The 17,516-nt window shown below is 36.5% G+C and overlaps 1 protein-coding gene across 1 annotated transcript; it reads right to left on the minus strand.

The window, feature by feature from the left end:
- Positions 1-288: 288 nt before the first annotated feature.
- On the minus strand, positions 289-642 carry LOC129462140 (NADH dehydrogenase [ubiquinone] 1 alpha subcomplex subunit 5-like). The gene is given in 1 exon segment (XM_055241899.2): positions 289-642. A coding segment is annotated over 1 exon segment (354 nt).
- Between the last annotated feature and the right edge of the window lie 16,874 nt (positions 643-17,516).

The following is a 17,516-nucleotide window of genomic DNA, read 5'->3' on the forward strand; positions in this document are numbered from 1 at the left end:
ATTATAGTTTCTGCATTGAAGATTGGTAGGAGTTTTTCTAATTTTCAAATCTTCCCACAACCTTTTTATTCAAAGAAATATCATCTTGGAAATAATTTGTGTGAAAAATTTACAAATCAAAAATTGACTCACAAGATGATATTACCATCACTCATTTTAACAAGTCTCCTAAGTATTTTCTTTATCAGTTTTCTTGATTATAAAATGTCGATAATATGAACACACTCTTAATGTAACAGAATATTTAATTACATCTGTTTCCCTCAACGCACCAAAGTCATTTAATAATTATATTGGCTATTTGCACTGATTGGCAGGAGGCTCTTCCACTAATGCCTCCCATGGTTTCCACTGCATCATTTTTCTCACCACACTTAGTTCATTTTCAGCCTGATGAATCACCTCTTCTATTTGGCCACTTTGAAGTTGGTCTTCTAATTTTTTAACATCTGGTTCTACTTTAAGCATAACCAGCTTCTCATTTGTAATCTGTTCTGTACACTTTTTATATGCTGCATTTTTAGGGATTTGCTCAAGAACATCAAGGATCTTTGTGTACAATATTCTTAGCCTCTCATGTGGATTCTCACATACAGCCAATCTCACAGGACCAGTAGTCTTCTTCAGCACACCTTGTCCCATATTTAATTACTCTTTGCATCCCAGTGCCTAGCTTCATGCCTGCATAAAGTGATAGTAAATATCTGTTATATTGAAATGAATCAATAAACATTCTAAAGTAAAAACCAAAACATCATAGCCACAGTAGGGCTTATAGGACATGTCTGAAATCTACTCAACATTTAATTAGTGGTTGCTTGGTAGATTGATATCGAAATTCAATTTTTCTCTGATCTGTGAACATGACATTTCTTTTACCCATTAGCCAAATGTGCTATATCAACTAATTGGGGTGGAGTCATTTATCTCTTCTAATAGATGTACACTTACTCCCATCAATATAGGGTGCTAAAATATTTTCATATTATCTTTTTGTTTTTCATTCTCCTAGAAAAGTCATTGTCAGAAGAGAACAAGGATGCAAGCTTAAAATTAGTTAAGTGAAAACAGGGTCATCTCTTGGAAATTTTATTAAAAAATTTATAAAAAAAATTTTCTCCTGTTTGGCAGTTATGATTCTGCCATCACAGGTATCATAAAATTTATAAAAGAATAGGCACACTTATTTGGGGGCAATGCTCTAAAATTTCAAATGATAGGAAACATGCCAACCTCTAGCATGAATAAACTTTTGTCAAAATGCGCTGCATATTTCAGTTTTCTAAATCTGGAATTAAAAAAAAACAGGGACCATTTTCTTCAAATGTTGAACAGCATCATGCTTGAGAGAAGACAGTTAATTTAAAACATTAGAGGAAAATTGATGGAGTTGTTAATGGAAAATGGAAGATTACAGCTTTTAGTGACATGTTAGACAAGCACATTTAAACAATTTAAAAGTGCTTTTCCCCCACAGGATCACTTATGTCTCATTTCTGAGTTGTCAGTGTATCTAATTCATTCCAGCTGCTTCTGATTAGTTCATCTTTTTGCAGCGATGCAGTTTCATTGTGATAAGAGAAATGTATCTTTTCTTATGCACATGCAAAAAAAGCTCTCAGCAGTACCCATCAAAGGTCCTTATGATGATTAAGCTACATTTCAAAGATAAGAGTCTGACCAAGTAGCCAGGACATCAGAGATGAAGTTTTCAAATAACCAAGCATTTGAGAACTCTATGCACTCCACATCTTAAAAATCTTCAGGATTTTGCCTAGAAAAGTCTAATCCATGCATCGCTCTTAAAAAAAAATAAACAGACAAAAAGCTGTGTGTGTGTCCATGATATTTCAAAGCAAGGAATATGTGACCTATATCTTATTTTATACTAAAGGTACTGTGTCATCCCAAAAGAAAGAAGGGATCCAAGCTGCTGGAATGGACCCAGACAAGGAGCACTGGTGGGTGAATGTCTTTTCATTTGGAACTAAACAAGCAGAAGGTAGTGAGAGTTTGAATATCAGGTGCCTGCTATAATGTGTAAGGACAGAGCTTTGAACCAGAGCTGTAGAACTCAGTTTCACTGGGTGAGTTTGTCAGTACAGACATAGAAACCATCCCACAGGAGATCACAGGTGACTTCTAGGAGGTGGTTGTACTCCTATGCAATCTGACATGGAATTTTGCGCTAAAAGTTGTCGCTATAGAAGAAAGGTGGATTCTCAGAGCTCATGGGGCTAACAAAGGCAACATCAGATCCTCCAAAATATGGCCAAATAATTGTCCTATTCTGTCAAGTGTTAGCATTACTGCCCTATCCAAAAACTCTGTCATTGCATACCTGGTAAGTGCAAGTACATTTCCAACCACATTTTCATACTTCCTTTCTTCCTTAAAATCCATTTTCCCGTTTTCTGAGAAGTCAGGGAGGCAAGTCTGTAAGTCTGTCTTCTCTCTGTGTGGGATCACTTGGGTAGAAAAAAGAACCAGCTCTTTCACCTTCAGAACTAGAGAATGAGCCTCTAACCAGATTACAACATTGGGCAAAAGTTTGATACTATTATTAAGTATATTGATTATATTTTGAAGACACCTTCTATCAGTGCTTCTTGAGAGGGAAACCGAAGGAAGAACCAGACACCTAGTGGCCCTGGCTGAGGTGGAGGCTTTAGCAGAGGGTCAGAAGCATTTCTTATTGAGTGACTGACAATGTATTTTAGAGAAGGAACCAGTATAGTCTGATCCTGAGATGATTTATCCAACAACATAGAGAGAGTGCCTACTGCTCAGTAACCTAGGAAATCAAATGCTAAACCCCATGATTGAACATGAAACCCATTTAAAAAGTGATAGATTAAAGTATGCACGTATGGAAAATCAGAAACTCAGTGTCCCTGCAGTTGTGAGGCTATGTCAATCCTTTTTCTTCTCCCTTTTCTAAAACTCATAACACAACTGGCAGAGAAGCTGTCCCTATAAAAATGGTTAGAGATAGATATTACTGGATTTTTTCACAAGGTGCATGTGAGGTTTAATTTTCCAATATAACTTTTCCTTTGGGGTACCATTTGGAAAATTGTTTGCACAACTGTACCTGCTATAAAATGACAACTTCTACATTTCTTAATGTCTGTTGACCTGCTGCTTTTACAGCAATCATAAGGTGTTTTGGTTGTTATTAATATAGTAATTGTTCATGATGGGTTTCTCCCAGAAAAACTATCATTTACATTGCTTGATGATATTGTCACTATTGCACTTTGTGTAATTAGAGAGCTTTGTAGAGCTATTTGTCTATATAGACAAAGACACCTGTTTTTCACATCTTCCTGTCCCAAGTACTAACTTTTCTTCTATACTATATACCTTTCTCTAGTGTTATATTAATACCATTCTCACTGGACATCATATTTAGGCTACTAGGCTTTAAATAATTAAAACATATGTGCTCCAAGTTGACAGTAAAATGTTTTTCCAAAGCTAAAGGACAATAGTAGTTTTTCACTACCCAACATTTAACTTATGATCATCAATCCCTAGATTCCAAAAAATTGAAAAAAGTCAAGCATCAAGACCATTTCAAAGGTTGACAATGAAGACAGAAAAATATTTAGCACTTAGAAAGCACTGGAACTGGGGTTTACCTTGACCTCCTGAAAGAAACAAGATAATGACAGAGCTTGGTCAGCATGTTCCAGGACACCTGACAAAGTTGGGTCTCTTTGGATGTGTATAGCATTCCTCATCCTGGCTCCCATTTGTATGACTTCTCCAGACTTGGTAGCATTAAATATTTCTGCATAGAAGATGCCTTGGTTCCTGACCAGGAAATAAAACATTTATCAGTGTAAAGGAATTGTTAGCCAAAATATGAAAATGCTCCATAACTACATAGGTACTGGAATTTAAACTCAGGAGTGTTTGACTCCAAGGTTCAATTTTTGTACCCTATGTTCTGCTGCTTCTCTAACAATGTGCCTGAATTACTATCTGGGGACCTGCTTGCCATGACTCAAGGAATAAATGATAGCCATGGAGAGGGACCGGGCAACAACTAAAGGGACTGATAGGCTGCTACAATTGTGGTTTGTCAGATGCTTGTTTCTCTGCAGTGCTTAGACAGAATGCAGCTGGGAGGCTCTGGATAAATGCAGTATTTATTGTTAGCTATGGCTCACTGCCTATAATTGCTATATACTTGCTTTCCATAATGAGATGGAGCTGAGGAACAAATACCCTTCAAAAATCCTTTTGCCTCCTTTCTTTAAACGTTAGGAAAGAGCTGGTCTAAGTAGTCCATTATGCTTCCTGGTACCAGAACTCCAACCTGATCCCACTCAATCATTTGAGCTGAGGGGGTCTTCCAAATAAAAGGCACAACCCCACTATTCAGTAGTGAACTGTAAAAGAAAATAAATGTAAAAAGGGTATTTGCAGGAGTTGGGAAAGAGTTTTTGTGTCTGCAGGAGTTGGGAAAGAGTTTTTGTGTCTGCAGGAGTTGGGAAAGAGTTTTTGTGTCTGCAGGAGTTGGGAAAGAGTTTTTGTGTCTGCAGGAGTTGGGAAAGTGTTTTTGTGTGTAAGTAATACCCTCTGCTCTATCAGGTATTACTTACAATACCTGATACAATGTAAATGCTCTAAAATAATTGTTATACTAAATATGGAGGGTCAATTGTATTCTGGCACTTATGTATTTTCTCAGGGTGTCCAGAGCACTTGCCATACCTAGCTCCCCAGGTCCAATTGGCATGTTGTCATCAATATGTGCATCAGTGGGACATGTAGCAGCTTACTCGGCTGACCAAAAGTTCTGTAGACTATATTATAAGCAGAGAGCAGGAAAATTTTACATAACCTGGGGCAAGATGGTGAATGTGTTCAAAACTCTAATTTAAAATTGGTAGGATAATATAATATATTTTAGAAACATTTTCATCAATATGATCAAAATTTTAATGATTAGCACTTAAGCTTCAATTTTGTAGAAAATTCACTTAAGTAAGATGTCTCATTTCCTGATAAAGTCCACTAAATAAAATATATGGAGTGAATTTATTTTTGGATTTTTTCTCTTTCATTGATTTATAATATTTTCATATTTATGGAGTACATGTGTTTGTTACATGCATAGAATATGTAATCATCAAGTCATGATTTTGGGGTTGCCATCACCTTGAGTGTTTATCATTTTTATTTATTGGTATGATTTTAAGTTCTCTCTTCTAGTTACTTTGAAATATATGTAGTATTGTTGCTAAGTATAGTCGCCATAGTCTGCTGTTAAATATTAGAACTTCTTCTGTCTAACTGTATGTTAGTACTCATAACCAGTCTCTCTTCATTCCCCCTTCCTCATCTACTCTTCCCAGTCTCTGGTATCTATCATTCTATTCTCTATGTCCACAAGATCAAATTTTCTAGCCTTCACATATGAGTGAGAAGGTATGATATTTGTCTTTCTTTGCCTGGCTTATTTTACTTAACATAACCTCTAGTTTCATCCATGTTGCTGAAAATGACAAGATTTAATTTTTTTAATGGCTTAATAGTATTCCATTGTGTATATATACCACATTTTCTTCATCCATTAGTCTGTTGGTGAGCACTTAGGTTGCTTCCAAATCTTGGCTACTGTGAATAGTGCTGCAATAAACATGTCAGTGCAGGCATCCCTTTGATATAGCTGATTTCTTTTCCTTCGGATAGCTGCCCAGTAGTGAGATTGCTGGATTATATGGTAGTTCTATTTTTACTTTTCTTGAGAAATCTCCATACCATTTTTCATAATGATATACTAATTCACATTTCCACCAACAGCATATAAGAGCTTTTCTCCACATCCTCATTAGTATCTGTTATTATTTATCTTTTTAATCACAGCCATTCTGACTAGGATAAGATGATATCTCATTGTGGTTTTGATTTGCATTTCACTAATGATTAGTGATAATGAGCATTTTTTATATACATGTTGGCCACTTGTATGTCTTCTTTTAAGATATGTCTATTCATGTCATTGGCCCATTTTTAAATGAGATTATTTGTTTTATTACTCTTGAGTTGTTTGTGTTAGACTTGTATATTCTGGATATTAGTCCCCTGTTGTATGAGTAAATTGCAATTATTTTCTCCTATTTAAGAGGTTGTTCCTTCACTCTTTTGGTTGTTTCTTTTGCTGTACAGAAGAATTTTAGTTTAATTAAAACCCATTGTCTTTTTTTTTTTTTGTCTGTGCTTTTGAGGTCTTAGCCATAAAATCTTTGTCTAGACCAATGTCCTGAAGAGTTTTCTCTACATTTTCCTCTAGTAGTCTTGTAGTTTCAGGTCTTATGTTTAAGTCTTTAATCCATCTTGAGTTGACTTTTGTATGTGGTGAGAGATAGGGGTTCAGTCTCATTATTCTGTATACAGTTATCCAATTTTTCCAGCACCATTTATTGAAGAGCGTTCTTCCTCAAGGACACTGTTTTGGGCAGCTTTGTTGAAGACTGGCTGTAAATATGTAGATTTATTTCTGGGTTCTTTATTCTGTTTCATTTGTCTATGCATTTATTTTTATACCAATAGCATGCTGTTTTGTTTACTATCACCTTGTAATATATATATATATATTATAAAAATATATATATATATATATATGTATATATATATATTTTTTTTTTGAGATGAAGTCTCGCTCTGTCGCCCAGGCTGTAGTGCGGTGGCACGATCTTGCATTTTTGCATTTTTAGTAGAAACGGGGTTTCACTGTGTTAGCCAGGATGGTCTCGACCTCCTAACCTCGTGATCCGCCCGCCTTGGCCTCCCAAAATGCTGGGATTACAGGCATGAGCCACCGCACCCGGCCACCTTGTAATATATTTTGAAGTCAAGCAGTTTGATGCCTCTAGCTTTGTTCTTTCTGCTTAGTATTGCTTTGGCTATTTGGACTCTTCTTTGGTTCCATACAAATTTAGGACTGTTTTTACTATTTTTGTAACAAATGACATTAATGTTTTTATAGGACTGCATTGAATTCATAGACTGTTATTGGGAGTATGGTAGTTTTAATGATATTAATTCTTCCAATCCATAAGAATGAAATGTCCTTTTTTGTGTGTCCTCTTCAATATCTTTAATCAGTTTTTTTTTTTTTAGTTTTAATTATAGAGATCTCTCACCTCCTTGATTAAATTTTGTTCTTATATTGTTATTTGTAGCTACTGTAAATCGGATTGCCTTCTTGATTTCTCTTTTGGCTATTTCATTGTTGGTGTATACAAATGCTACTGATTTTTGTATGTTGATTTTGCATCCTGCAAATATATTGAATTTTTTTTATCACTTCTAAGAGTTTTTTGCTGGAATCTTTTGTTTTTTCTAGATATAAAATTATGTCACCTTCAAAAGGAGACAATCTCTTCCAACCGCATGCATTTTATTTCTTTTTTTTGCTTGATTGTTCAGCTAGGAGTTCAAGTACCATCTTGAATAGGAATGAAGAAAATGAGCATACTTGTCTTGTTCCAGTTCTTAGGGAAAATGCTTTCAACTTTTATCTACTCGGCATAATGTTAACTGTGGATTTGTCATATATGACCTTTATTATTTTGAGGTATGGTCCAACCATGCCTAGTTTGTTGAGAATTTTTATCATAAAGAGGTATTGAATTTTATCAAATGCTTTTTCTGTGTCTATTAAGATAATGATATGGTTTTTGTTCTTCATTCTGTTGATGTGATATATCACTTTTTTTATTTGTGTATGTGAAGTCTTCCTTGCATCCTTGGGATAAATTCTACTTGATTATGTTGTATTATCTTTTTGGTGTATTGTTGGATTTGGTTTGCTGACAGTTTGTTGAGGATTTTTGCATCTATGTTCATCAGAAATATTTGCCCGTAGTTTTCTTTTTTTTGTATCCTTGTCTGGTTTCAGTATCGGAATAATGCAGGCCTTGTAGAATGAGTTAGGGAGAATTCCTTCCTCTTCAATTTTTTAGAATACTTAGAGGAGGAGAATTAATATTTATTCTTTTCATATTTGCTAGAATTCAGCATTGAATCTATCTAGTATTGGGCTCTTCTTTGTTTGGAGAATTTTTATTACTGAGTCCATCTCGCTACTTATTATTGGACTGTCAGGTTTTCTAGCTCTTTTTGATTTAATCGTTGTAGGTTATTTTTCCAGGGATTTATCCATTTCCTCTAGGTTTTTCTATTAGTGTATAGTTATCACAGTCTCTGATGATCTTTTGTGTTTCTGTGTTATTGTAGTGTCTCCTTTTTCATTTCTGATTTTCTTTGTCTTTTTGTTAGTATAGTTAAAAATTTATCTTTTTTTATCTTTTTAAAACAACTTTTCACTTCATTTTTTCTTGTATTTTTTGTCTCTATTTTGTTTAGTTGTGCTCTGATCTTTATTGTTTATTTTTTTCTGTTAATTTTGGGTTTGGTTTGTTCTTGCTTTTGTAGTTCCTTGAGGTGCATCATTAGATTATTTATTTAAAATCTTTCTGTTTTGTTGATATAGGTGTTTATTACTATAAACTTCCCTCTTAGCACAGCTTTTGCTGTGTCCCACAGGTTAGTATGTTATGTTTCCATTTTCATTTATTTCAAGAAATTTTTTGATTTTCATTTTCTCTATTCACCCAATAGTTGTTTAGGAATGTTGTTTTATTTCCATATATTTGTATAGTTTCCAAAGTTTTCCTTGGTAATGATTTTTAGTTTTGTTCCATTGTGGTCTAAGAAGATACATGATATGATTTTGATATTTAAAAAATTTTTGAGACTTGTTCAGTGGCCTAATATATGATCAATTCTGGAGAATGTTCCATGGACTGATGAGATAAATGTATTTTGCAGTTTTTGGATATAATGTTCTGTAAATACCTGTAAGGTCCATTTGGTCTGAAGTTTAATTTAAGTCCAATGTTTAATGTTGATTTTGTGTCTAGTTGATCTGTCTGATGCTGAGGGTGAGGATTATATATCTTTCTTTAGATCTAGTGATATTTTCTTTATTAATCTGGGTGCTCCAATGTTGGGTGCATGTATATTTAGAATTATATCCCCTTGCTCAATTGATCCATTTATTTTTATAAAATAACTTTTGCTTTTTAAAAACCGTTTTTGGCTTAAATTCTGTTTTATCTAAGTATATCTATTCCTGCTTGCTTTTGGTTTCCATTGGCATGGAATATCTTTTTCCATCTCTTCATATTCAGTCTATAGGTACCTTTACAGGTAAAGTGTTTCCTGTTGGCAGCATATATTTGGATACTGTTTTTTAAAAAATATAGTCAATCTATATCTTTCAAGTGCAGAATTTAATTTACTTACATTCAGAGTTCCTATTGATATGTGAGACTTTGTTCCTGTTACATTTTGTTTCCTAGTTGTTTCATATGTTCTTTTTTCCTTCCTTTTTTCTTGCATGTATTTTTAAAGTTAAAAAAATTATTTTAATTTTTGTGAGTACATAATAGGGGTATGTATTTATGGAGTATGTAAGATGTTTTGCTATAGGCAATGCATACTAATCACATCATGTAAAATGGGGTATCCAGCTCCTCCAGCATTTATCCATTGTATGACAAATGGTCCACTGATACTCACTTGGTTATTTGAAAATGTGAAATTAAATTATTATTATAGTCACCCAGTTGTGCTATCAAATACTAGATCTTATTCGTTCTTTCTATTATTGTTGAATCCATTAACCATTCCCACCTCTCCGCCAGCTCTCAATTATACTTCCTCACTGGTAACCATCTTTCAACTCTTTATCTCCATGAGTTCAACTGCTTTGATTTTTAGGCCTTAGAAATAAGTGAGAACATGCAATGTCTGTATTTCAGTTCCTAGCTTATTTAACTTAGCATAATGAGCTCCTGTTCCATCCGTTTTGTTGCAAATGATAGGATCTCATCCTTTTTATGGTTGAATAGTACTCCATTGTGTATATGTACCACATTTTCTTTATTCATTCATCTGTTAATAGACACTTAGGTTGCTTCCAAATTTTGGCTGTTGTGAACAGTGCTGCAACAAACATGGAAATAAAGATTTTTTTATTATGTTATACTTTACGTTCTGGGATACATGTGCAGAATATTCAGGTTTGTTACATAGGTATACACGTGCCATGGTGGTTTGCTGCACTCATCAACCCATCATCTACATTAGGTTTTTCTCTTAATGCTATCCCTCCCCTAGCCCTGCACCCCCCGACAGTACCCAGTGTGTGATGTTCCCCTCCCTGTGTCAATGTGTTCTCATTGTTCTACTCCAACTTATGAGTGAGAACATGCAGTGTTTGATTTTCTGTTCCTGTGTTAGTTTGCTGAGAATGATTGTTCCCAGCTTCATCCATGTCACTGCAGAGGACATTAACTCATCCTTTTCATGGCTGCATAGTATTCCATGACGTATATGTGCCAGATTTTCTTTATCTAGTCTACCATCAATGGGCATTTGGGTTGGTTCCAAATCTTTATTATTGTGAACAGTGTCACAGTAAACATATGTGTGCATGTGTCTTTATAGTAGAATGATTTATAATCCTTTTGGTATATACCCAGTGATGGTATTTCTGGGCCAAATGGTATTTCTGGTTCTAGTTCCTTGAAGAATCACCACACTGTCTTCCACAATGGTTGAACTAATTTACACTCCCACTAACAGTGTAAAAGTATTCCTGTTTCTCTGCATCCTCTCCAGCATCTGTTGTTTCCTGACTTTTTAATGATCACCATTCTAACTGGTGGGAGATGGTATCCCATTGTGGTTTTGACTTGCATTTCTCTAATGACCAGTGATGATGAGATTTTTATCATATGTTTGTTGGCTGCATAAACGTCTTCCTTAGAGAAATGTCTGTTCATATCCTTCACCCACTTTTTGATGGGGTTGTTTGCTTTTTCTTGTAAATTTGTTTGAGTTCTTTGTAGATTCTGGGTATTAGCCCTTCGTCAGATAGATTGCAAAAATTTTCTCCCATTTTGTAGGTTGCCTGTTCACTCTGATGATAGTTTCTTTTGCTGTGCAGAAGCTCTTTACTTTAATTAGATCCCATTTGTCAATTTTGGCTTCTGTTGCCATTGCTTTTTGTGTTTCAGTCATGATGTCTTTGCCCATGCCTATGTCCTGAATGGTATTGCCTAGGTTTTCTTCTAGGATTTGTATGGTTTTAGGTCTTATGTTTAAGTCTTTAATCCATCTTGAGTTATTTTTTGTATAAGGTGTAACAAAGGGGTCCAGTTTCAGTTTTCTGCATATGGCTAGCCAGTTTTCCCAGCACCATTTATTAAATAGGGAATCCTTGCCCCATTGCTTGTTTTTGTCAGATTTGTCAAAGATCAGATAGTTGTAGATATGCGGCACTATTTTTGAGATCTCTGTTCTGTTCCATTGATCTAGATATCTGTTTTGGTACCAGTACCATGCTGTTTTGGTTACTGTAGCCTTGTAGTATAGTTTGATGTCAGGTAGCATGATGCCTCCAGCTTTGTTCTTTTTGCTTAGGATTCTCTTGGCTATATGGGCTCTTTTTTGGTTCCACATGAAATTTAAAGTAGTTTTTTCTAATTCTGTGAAGAAAGTCAATGGTAGCTTGCTGGGGATAGTATTGACTCTATAAATTACTTTGGGCAGTATGACCATTTTCACAATGTTGTTTCTTTTTATCCATGAGCATGAAATGTTTTTCCATTTGTTTGTGTCCTCTCTTACTTCTTTGAACAGTGGTTTGTAGTTCTCCTTGAAGCAATTCTTCACATCCCTTGTAAATTGTATTCCCAGGTATTTTATTCTCTTTATAGCAGTTATGAATGAGTGTTCACTCATGATTTGGCTGTCTGTCTATCATTGGTGTATAGGAATGCTTGTGATTTTGCACACTGAATTTGTATCCTTCAGCAACTTTGCTGAAGTTGCTTATCAGCTTAAGAAGATTTTGGGCTGCGACGATGGGGTTTTCTAAATGTACAGTCATATCCTCTGCAAACAGAGACAATTTGACTTCCTCTCTTCCTATTTTAATACACTTTATTTCTTTCTCTTTCCTGATTGCCTTGTCCTGAACTTCCAATACTATGTTGAATGGGAGTGGCTAGAGAGGGCATCCTTGTTTGGTGCTGGTTTTCAAAAGGAATGCTTCCACATTTTGCCCATTTGGTTTGATATTGGCTGTGGGTTTGTCATAAATAGCTATTATCATTTAGAAATACGTTCCATCAATACCTAGCTTATTGATAGTTTTTAGCATGAAGGGTTGTTGAATTTTATTAAAGACCTTTTCTGCCTCTACTGAGATAATCATGTAGCTTCTGTCATTGGTTCTGTTTATGTGATGGATTACGTTTATTGATTTGCATATGTTCAACCAGCCTTGCATCCCTGGGATGAAGCCAACTTGATCATGGTGCATAAGCTTTTAGATATGCTTCTGGATTCAGTTTGAGAGTGTTTTGCTGAGGATTTTCGCATCGATGTTCATCAGGGATATTGGCCTAAAATTTTCTTTTTTTGTTTTGTCTTTGCCAGATTTTGGTATCAGAAGGATGCTGGCCCAAGGAAATGAGGTAGGGAGGACTCCCTCTTTTTCTATTGTTTGGAATAGTTTCAGAAGTAGTGGTACCAGTCCCTCTTTGTACCTCTGGTAGAATTTGGCTGTGAATCCGTCTGCTCCTGGGCTTTTTTTGGTCAGTAGGCTATTAATTACTGCCTCAATTTCAGAACTTGTTATTGGTCTATCCAGGGATTTGACTTATGCCTGGTTGTCTTGGGAGGGTATAGGTGTCCAGGAATTTATCCATTTCCACTAGATTTTCTAGTTTATTTGCACAGAGGTGATTACAGTATTCTCTGATGGTAGTTAGTATTTCTGTGGGATCAGTGGTGATATCCCCTTTATTATTTTCTATTGTGTCTATTTGGTTCTTCTCCCTTTTCTGCTTTATTAGTCTGGCTAGTAGTCTATCTATTTTGTTAATCTTTTTCAAAAAATGAGCTCTTGGATTCTTTGATTTTTTGAAGGGTTTTTGGTGTCTCTATCTCCTTCATTTCTGCTCTGATCTTAGTTATTTCTTGTATTCTGCTAGCTTTTGAATTTCTTTGCTCTTGCTTCTCTAGTTCTTTTAATTGTGATGTTAGGGTGTCGATTTTCAATCTTTCCTGCTTTCTCCTGCGGGCACTTAGTGCTAGTAATTTCCCTCTAAACGCTGTGTCCAGAGATTCTGGCATGATGTGTCTTTTTTCTCATTGGTTTCAAAGAACTTATTTATTTCTGCCTTAATTTCATTATTTACCCAGTAGTAATTCAGGGGCAGGTTGCTCAGTTTCCATTTAGTTGTGTGGTTTTGATTGTGTTTCTGAATCCTTAGTTCTAATTTGATTGCACTGTGGTCTGAGGAACTGTTTGTTATAATTTCCATTCTTTTGCATTTGCTGAGGAGTGTTTTACTTTCAATTATGTGGTCAGTCTTAGAATAAGTGTGATGTGGTGCGGAGTAGAATGTATATTTTGTCGATTTGGGGTGGAGAGTTCTGTAGATGTCTATTAGGTCCGTTTGGTCCAGAGTTGAATTCAAGTCCTGAATATCCTTGTTAATTTTCTGTCTTGTTGATCTGTATAATATTGACAGTGAGGTGTTAAAGTCTCCCACTATTATTGTGTGGGAGTCTAAGTCTCTTTGTAGGTCTCTAGGAACTTGCTTTATGAACTTGGGTGCTACTGTATTGGTTGCATATATATTTAAGATAGTTAGCTTTTCTTGTTGCATTGATCCTTTACCATTGTGTAATGCCCTTCTTTGTCTTTTTTGATCTTTGTTGGTTTAAAGTCTGTTTTAACAGATACTAGGATTGCAAGCCCTGCTTTTTTTGTTTGTTTGTTTGTTTTGCTTTCCATTTGCTTGGTAAATATCCCTCCAGCCCTTTATTTTGATCCTATGTGTGTTTTGCACGTGAGATGGGTCTCCTGAATACAGCACGCCAATGGGTCTTGACTCTTTATCCAATTTGCCAGTCTTTGTCCTTTAATTGGGGCATTTAGTTTGTTTACATTTAAGGTTAATATTGTTATATGTGAATTTGATCTTTTCATTATGATGCTAGCTGGTTATTTTACCTGTTAGTCAATGCAGTTTCTTCATAGTGTTTATGGTCTTTACAATTTGGTATGTTTTTGCAGTGGCTGGTGCTGGTTTTTCCTTTCCATATTTAGTGCTTCATTTACAAGCTCTTGTAAGGCAGGCCTAGTAGTGACAAAATCTCTCAGCATTTGCTTGTGTCTGTAAAGGATTTTATTCCTCCTTCGCTTATGAAGCTTAGTTTGGCTGGATATGAAATTCTGGATTGAAAAATTCTTTTTTTAAGAATTTTGAATATTGGCACCTTCTCCTTTCTGGCTTGTAGGGTTTCTGGAGAGAAATCCAGTGTTAGTGTAATTGGCTTCCCTTTATGTGTAACCTGACCTTTCTCTCTGGCTGCCCTTAACATTTTTTTTTTTTCATCTCAATGTTGGTTAATCTGACAGTTATGAGTCTTGGGATTTCTCTTCTCGAGGAGTATCTTTGTGATTTCTCTGTATTTCCTGAATTTGAATGTTGGCCTGTCTTGCTAGACTGGGGGGTTTCTCCTGGATAATATCCCAAAGAGTGTTTTCCACCTCAATTCCATTTTCTCCCTGTCACTTTCAGGTACTTCAATGAAATGTAGGTTTGGTCTTTTCACATAGTTCAGTATTTCTTTAAGGCTTTGTTTGTTCCTTTTCACCCTTTTTTCTCTAATCTTGTCTTCATGCTTTATTTCATTTAGTTGATCTTCAATGTCTTATATTCTTTCTTCCCCTTGGTCGATTTGGCTATTTATACTTGTGTATGATTCATGAAGTTCTCGTGCTGTGTTTTTCAGTTCCATCAGGTCATTTATGTTCTTCTCTAAACTGGTTGTTCTAGTTAGCAATTCCTCTAACGTGTTTTCAATGTTCTTAGCTTCCTTGCATTGGGTTAGAACATGCTTATTTTGCTTGGAGGAGTTTGTTATTTGCCACCTTCTGTAGTCTACTTCTGTCAGTTCATCGAACTCATTCTCTGTTCTGTTTTGTTCCCTTGCTGGCAAGGAGTTGTGATCCTTTGGAGGAGAAGAGGCATTCTGGTTTTTGGAATTTTCAGCCTTTTGGGGCTGGTTTTTCCTCATTGTTGTGGATTTATCTACCTTTGGTCTTTGATGTTGGTGACCTTTGTATAGGGTTTCTGTGTGGACATCCTTTTTTTTTTTTTTTTAATGTTGATGCTATTCCTTTCTGTTTGTTAATTTTCCTTCTAATAGTCAGGCCCCTCTGCTGCAGGTCTGCTGGTGTTTGCTGGAGGTCCACTCCAGACCCTGTTTGTATGGGTATTACAAGCAGAGGCTGCAGAACAGCAAAGATTGCTGCCTGTTCCTTCCTCTGGAAGCTTCATCTCAGAGGGGCACCTGCAAAATGCCAATCAGAGCTCTTCTGTATGAGATGTCTGTTGACCCCTGCTAGGAGCTGTCTTTCAGTCAGAAGGCACAGGGGTCAGGGACCCACTTGAGGAGGCAGTCTGTTCCTTAGCAGAGCTCGAACACTGTCCTGGTGGATCTGCTGTTCTCTTTAGAGCTGGCAGGCAGGAACATTTACGTCTGCTGAAACTGGGCCCACAGCCACTCTTTCCCCCAGGTGTTCTGTCCCAGTGAAGTGGGAGTTTTATCTATAAGCCCCTGACCTGGGCTGCTGCCTTACTTTCAGAGATGCCCTGCCCAGAGAGGAGGAATCTAGAGAGGCAGTCTGGCTATGGCAGCTTTGCCAAGCTAAGGTGAGCTCCGCCCAGTTTGAACTTCCAGGTGGCTTTGTTTACACTGTGATGGGAAAACTGCCTACCCAAGCCTCAGTAATGGTGAGCAGCCCTCCCCCCACCAAGCTCAAGCATCCCAGGTTGACTTCATACTGCTGTGCTGGCAGGGAGAATTTCAAGCCAGTAGATCTTAGCTTGCTGGGCACAGTGGGGCTGGGACCTGCTGTGCTTGACCATTTGTCTCCCTGGCTTCAGCCTCCTTTCCAGGGATGTGAGCAGTTCTGTCTCGCTAGCATTCCAGACACCACTGAGGTAAGGAAAAAAAACTCCTACAGCTAGGTTGCTGTCTGCCAAAATGGCCTCCCAGTTTTGTGCTTGAAACCCAGGGCCTTAATGGCATAGGCACCTGAGGGAATCTCCTGGTCTGTGGGTTGTGAAGACTATGGGAAAAGCATAGAATCTGGGCTGGAGTGCATGGTTCCTCATGGCACAGTCCGTCATGGCTTCCCTTGGCTAGGGGAGGGAATTCTCTGAACCTTGCACTTTCTGGGTAAGGCCATGCCCCACCCTGCTTTGGCTCATGCTCCATGGACTGCTCCCCCTGTCTAACCAGTCCCAATGAGATGAGTCAGGTATCTCAGTTAGAAATGTAGAAATCACCCACTTTCTGTATTGATCTCACTGGGAGCTGCAGACTGGAGCTGTTTCTATTTGGCCATCTTGCCTGATTTATTTTATTTTTTTTAATGTATACTGATTTCCTTTCTTTTTTGGTATATACCCAGCAGTGGGTTTGCTGGATCATGTGGTAGCTCTATATTTCATTTTTTGAGGAATCTACAACTACTCTCTGTAGTGGTTGTACTAAACTGCATTCCCACCAACAGTGTAATGGGGATCTTTTTTCCACATCTCACCAACATTTGTTATTGCCTTTCTTTTGGATATAAGCCATCTTAACTGGGGTGATATAAAATCTCATTGTAGTTTTGATTTGCATTTCTTTGACAATCAATTGATGTTGAGACATATTCAAATACCTGTTTGCCATTTGTATGTCTTATTTGAGAAATGTCTATTCAAATCTTTTGCCCATTTTTAAGTCAGATTATTAGATTTTTTTCCTAGAAAGTTGTTTGAGCTCATTATATATTCTGGTTGTTAATCCTTTGTCAGATAGGTGGACTTCAAATATTTTCTCCTATTCTGTTGGTTGTCTCTTCACTTTTCTGATTGTATTCTTTGCTGTGCAGAAGCTTTTTAATTTGATGTGATCTCATTTGTTTTATGCTTCAGTTGCCTGTCCTTGTTGGGTATTTACTCAGTAGTAAGAGATAGGGTTCTGTTTTCTTCCGCATATTGGTATGTAGTTTTCCCAGCACTGTTTGTTGAAAAGACTGTCTTTGCCCCAGTATATGTTTTTGGCACATTAGGTGAAGATGAGTTCATTGTAGTTGTGTGGATTTGTTTCTGAGTTTTCTATTCTGTTCCATTGGTCTATGTGTCTGTTGTTATGCCAGTACCATGCTGTTTTTGGTTATTATAGCTCTGTAGTATAATTTGAAGTCAATAATGTGATTCTTTCAGTTGTGTTCTTTTTGCTTAGGATAGCTTTGGTATTCTGAGTTTTTGTGCTCCCATAGGAATTTTAGGATTGTTTTCTCTATTACTGTGAAGAATATCATTGGTATTTTGGTAGGGATTGCATTGAAT

The sequence above is a fragment of the Symphalangus syndactylus genome, chromosome 2 (assembly GCF_028878055.3).
Source record: "Symphalangus syndactylus isolate Jambi chromosome 2, NHGRI_mSymSyn1-v2.1_pri, whole genome shotgun sequence".
In the NCBI taxonomy this organism is placed as follows: domain Eukaryota; kingdom Metazoa; phylum Chordata; class Mammalia; order Primates; family Hylobatidae; genus Symphalangus; species Symphalangus syndactylus.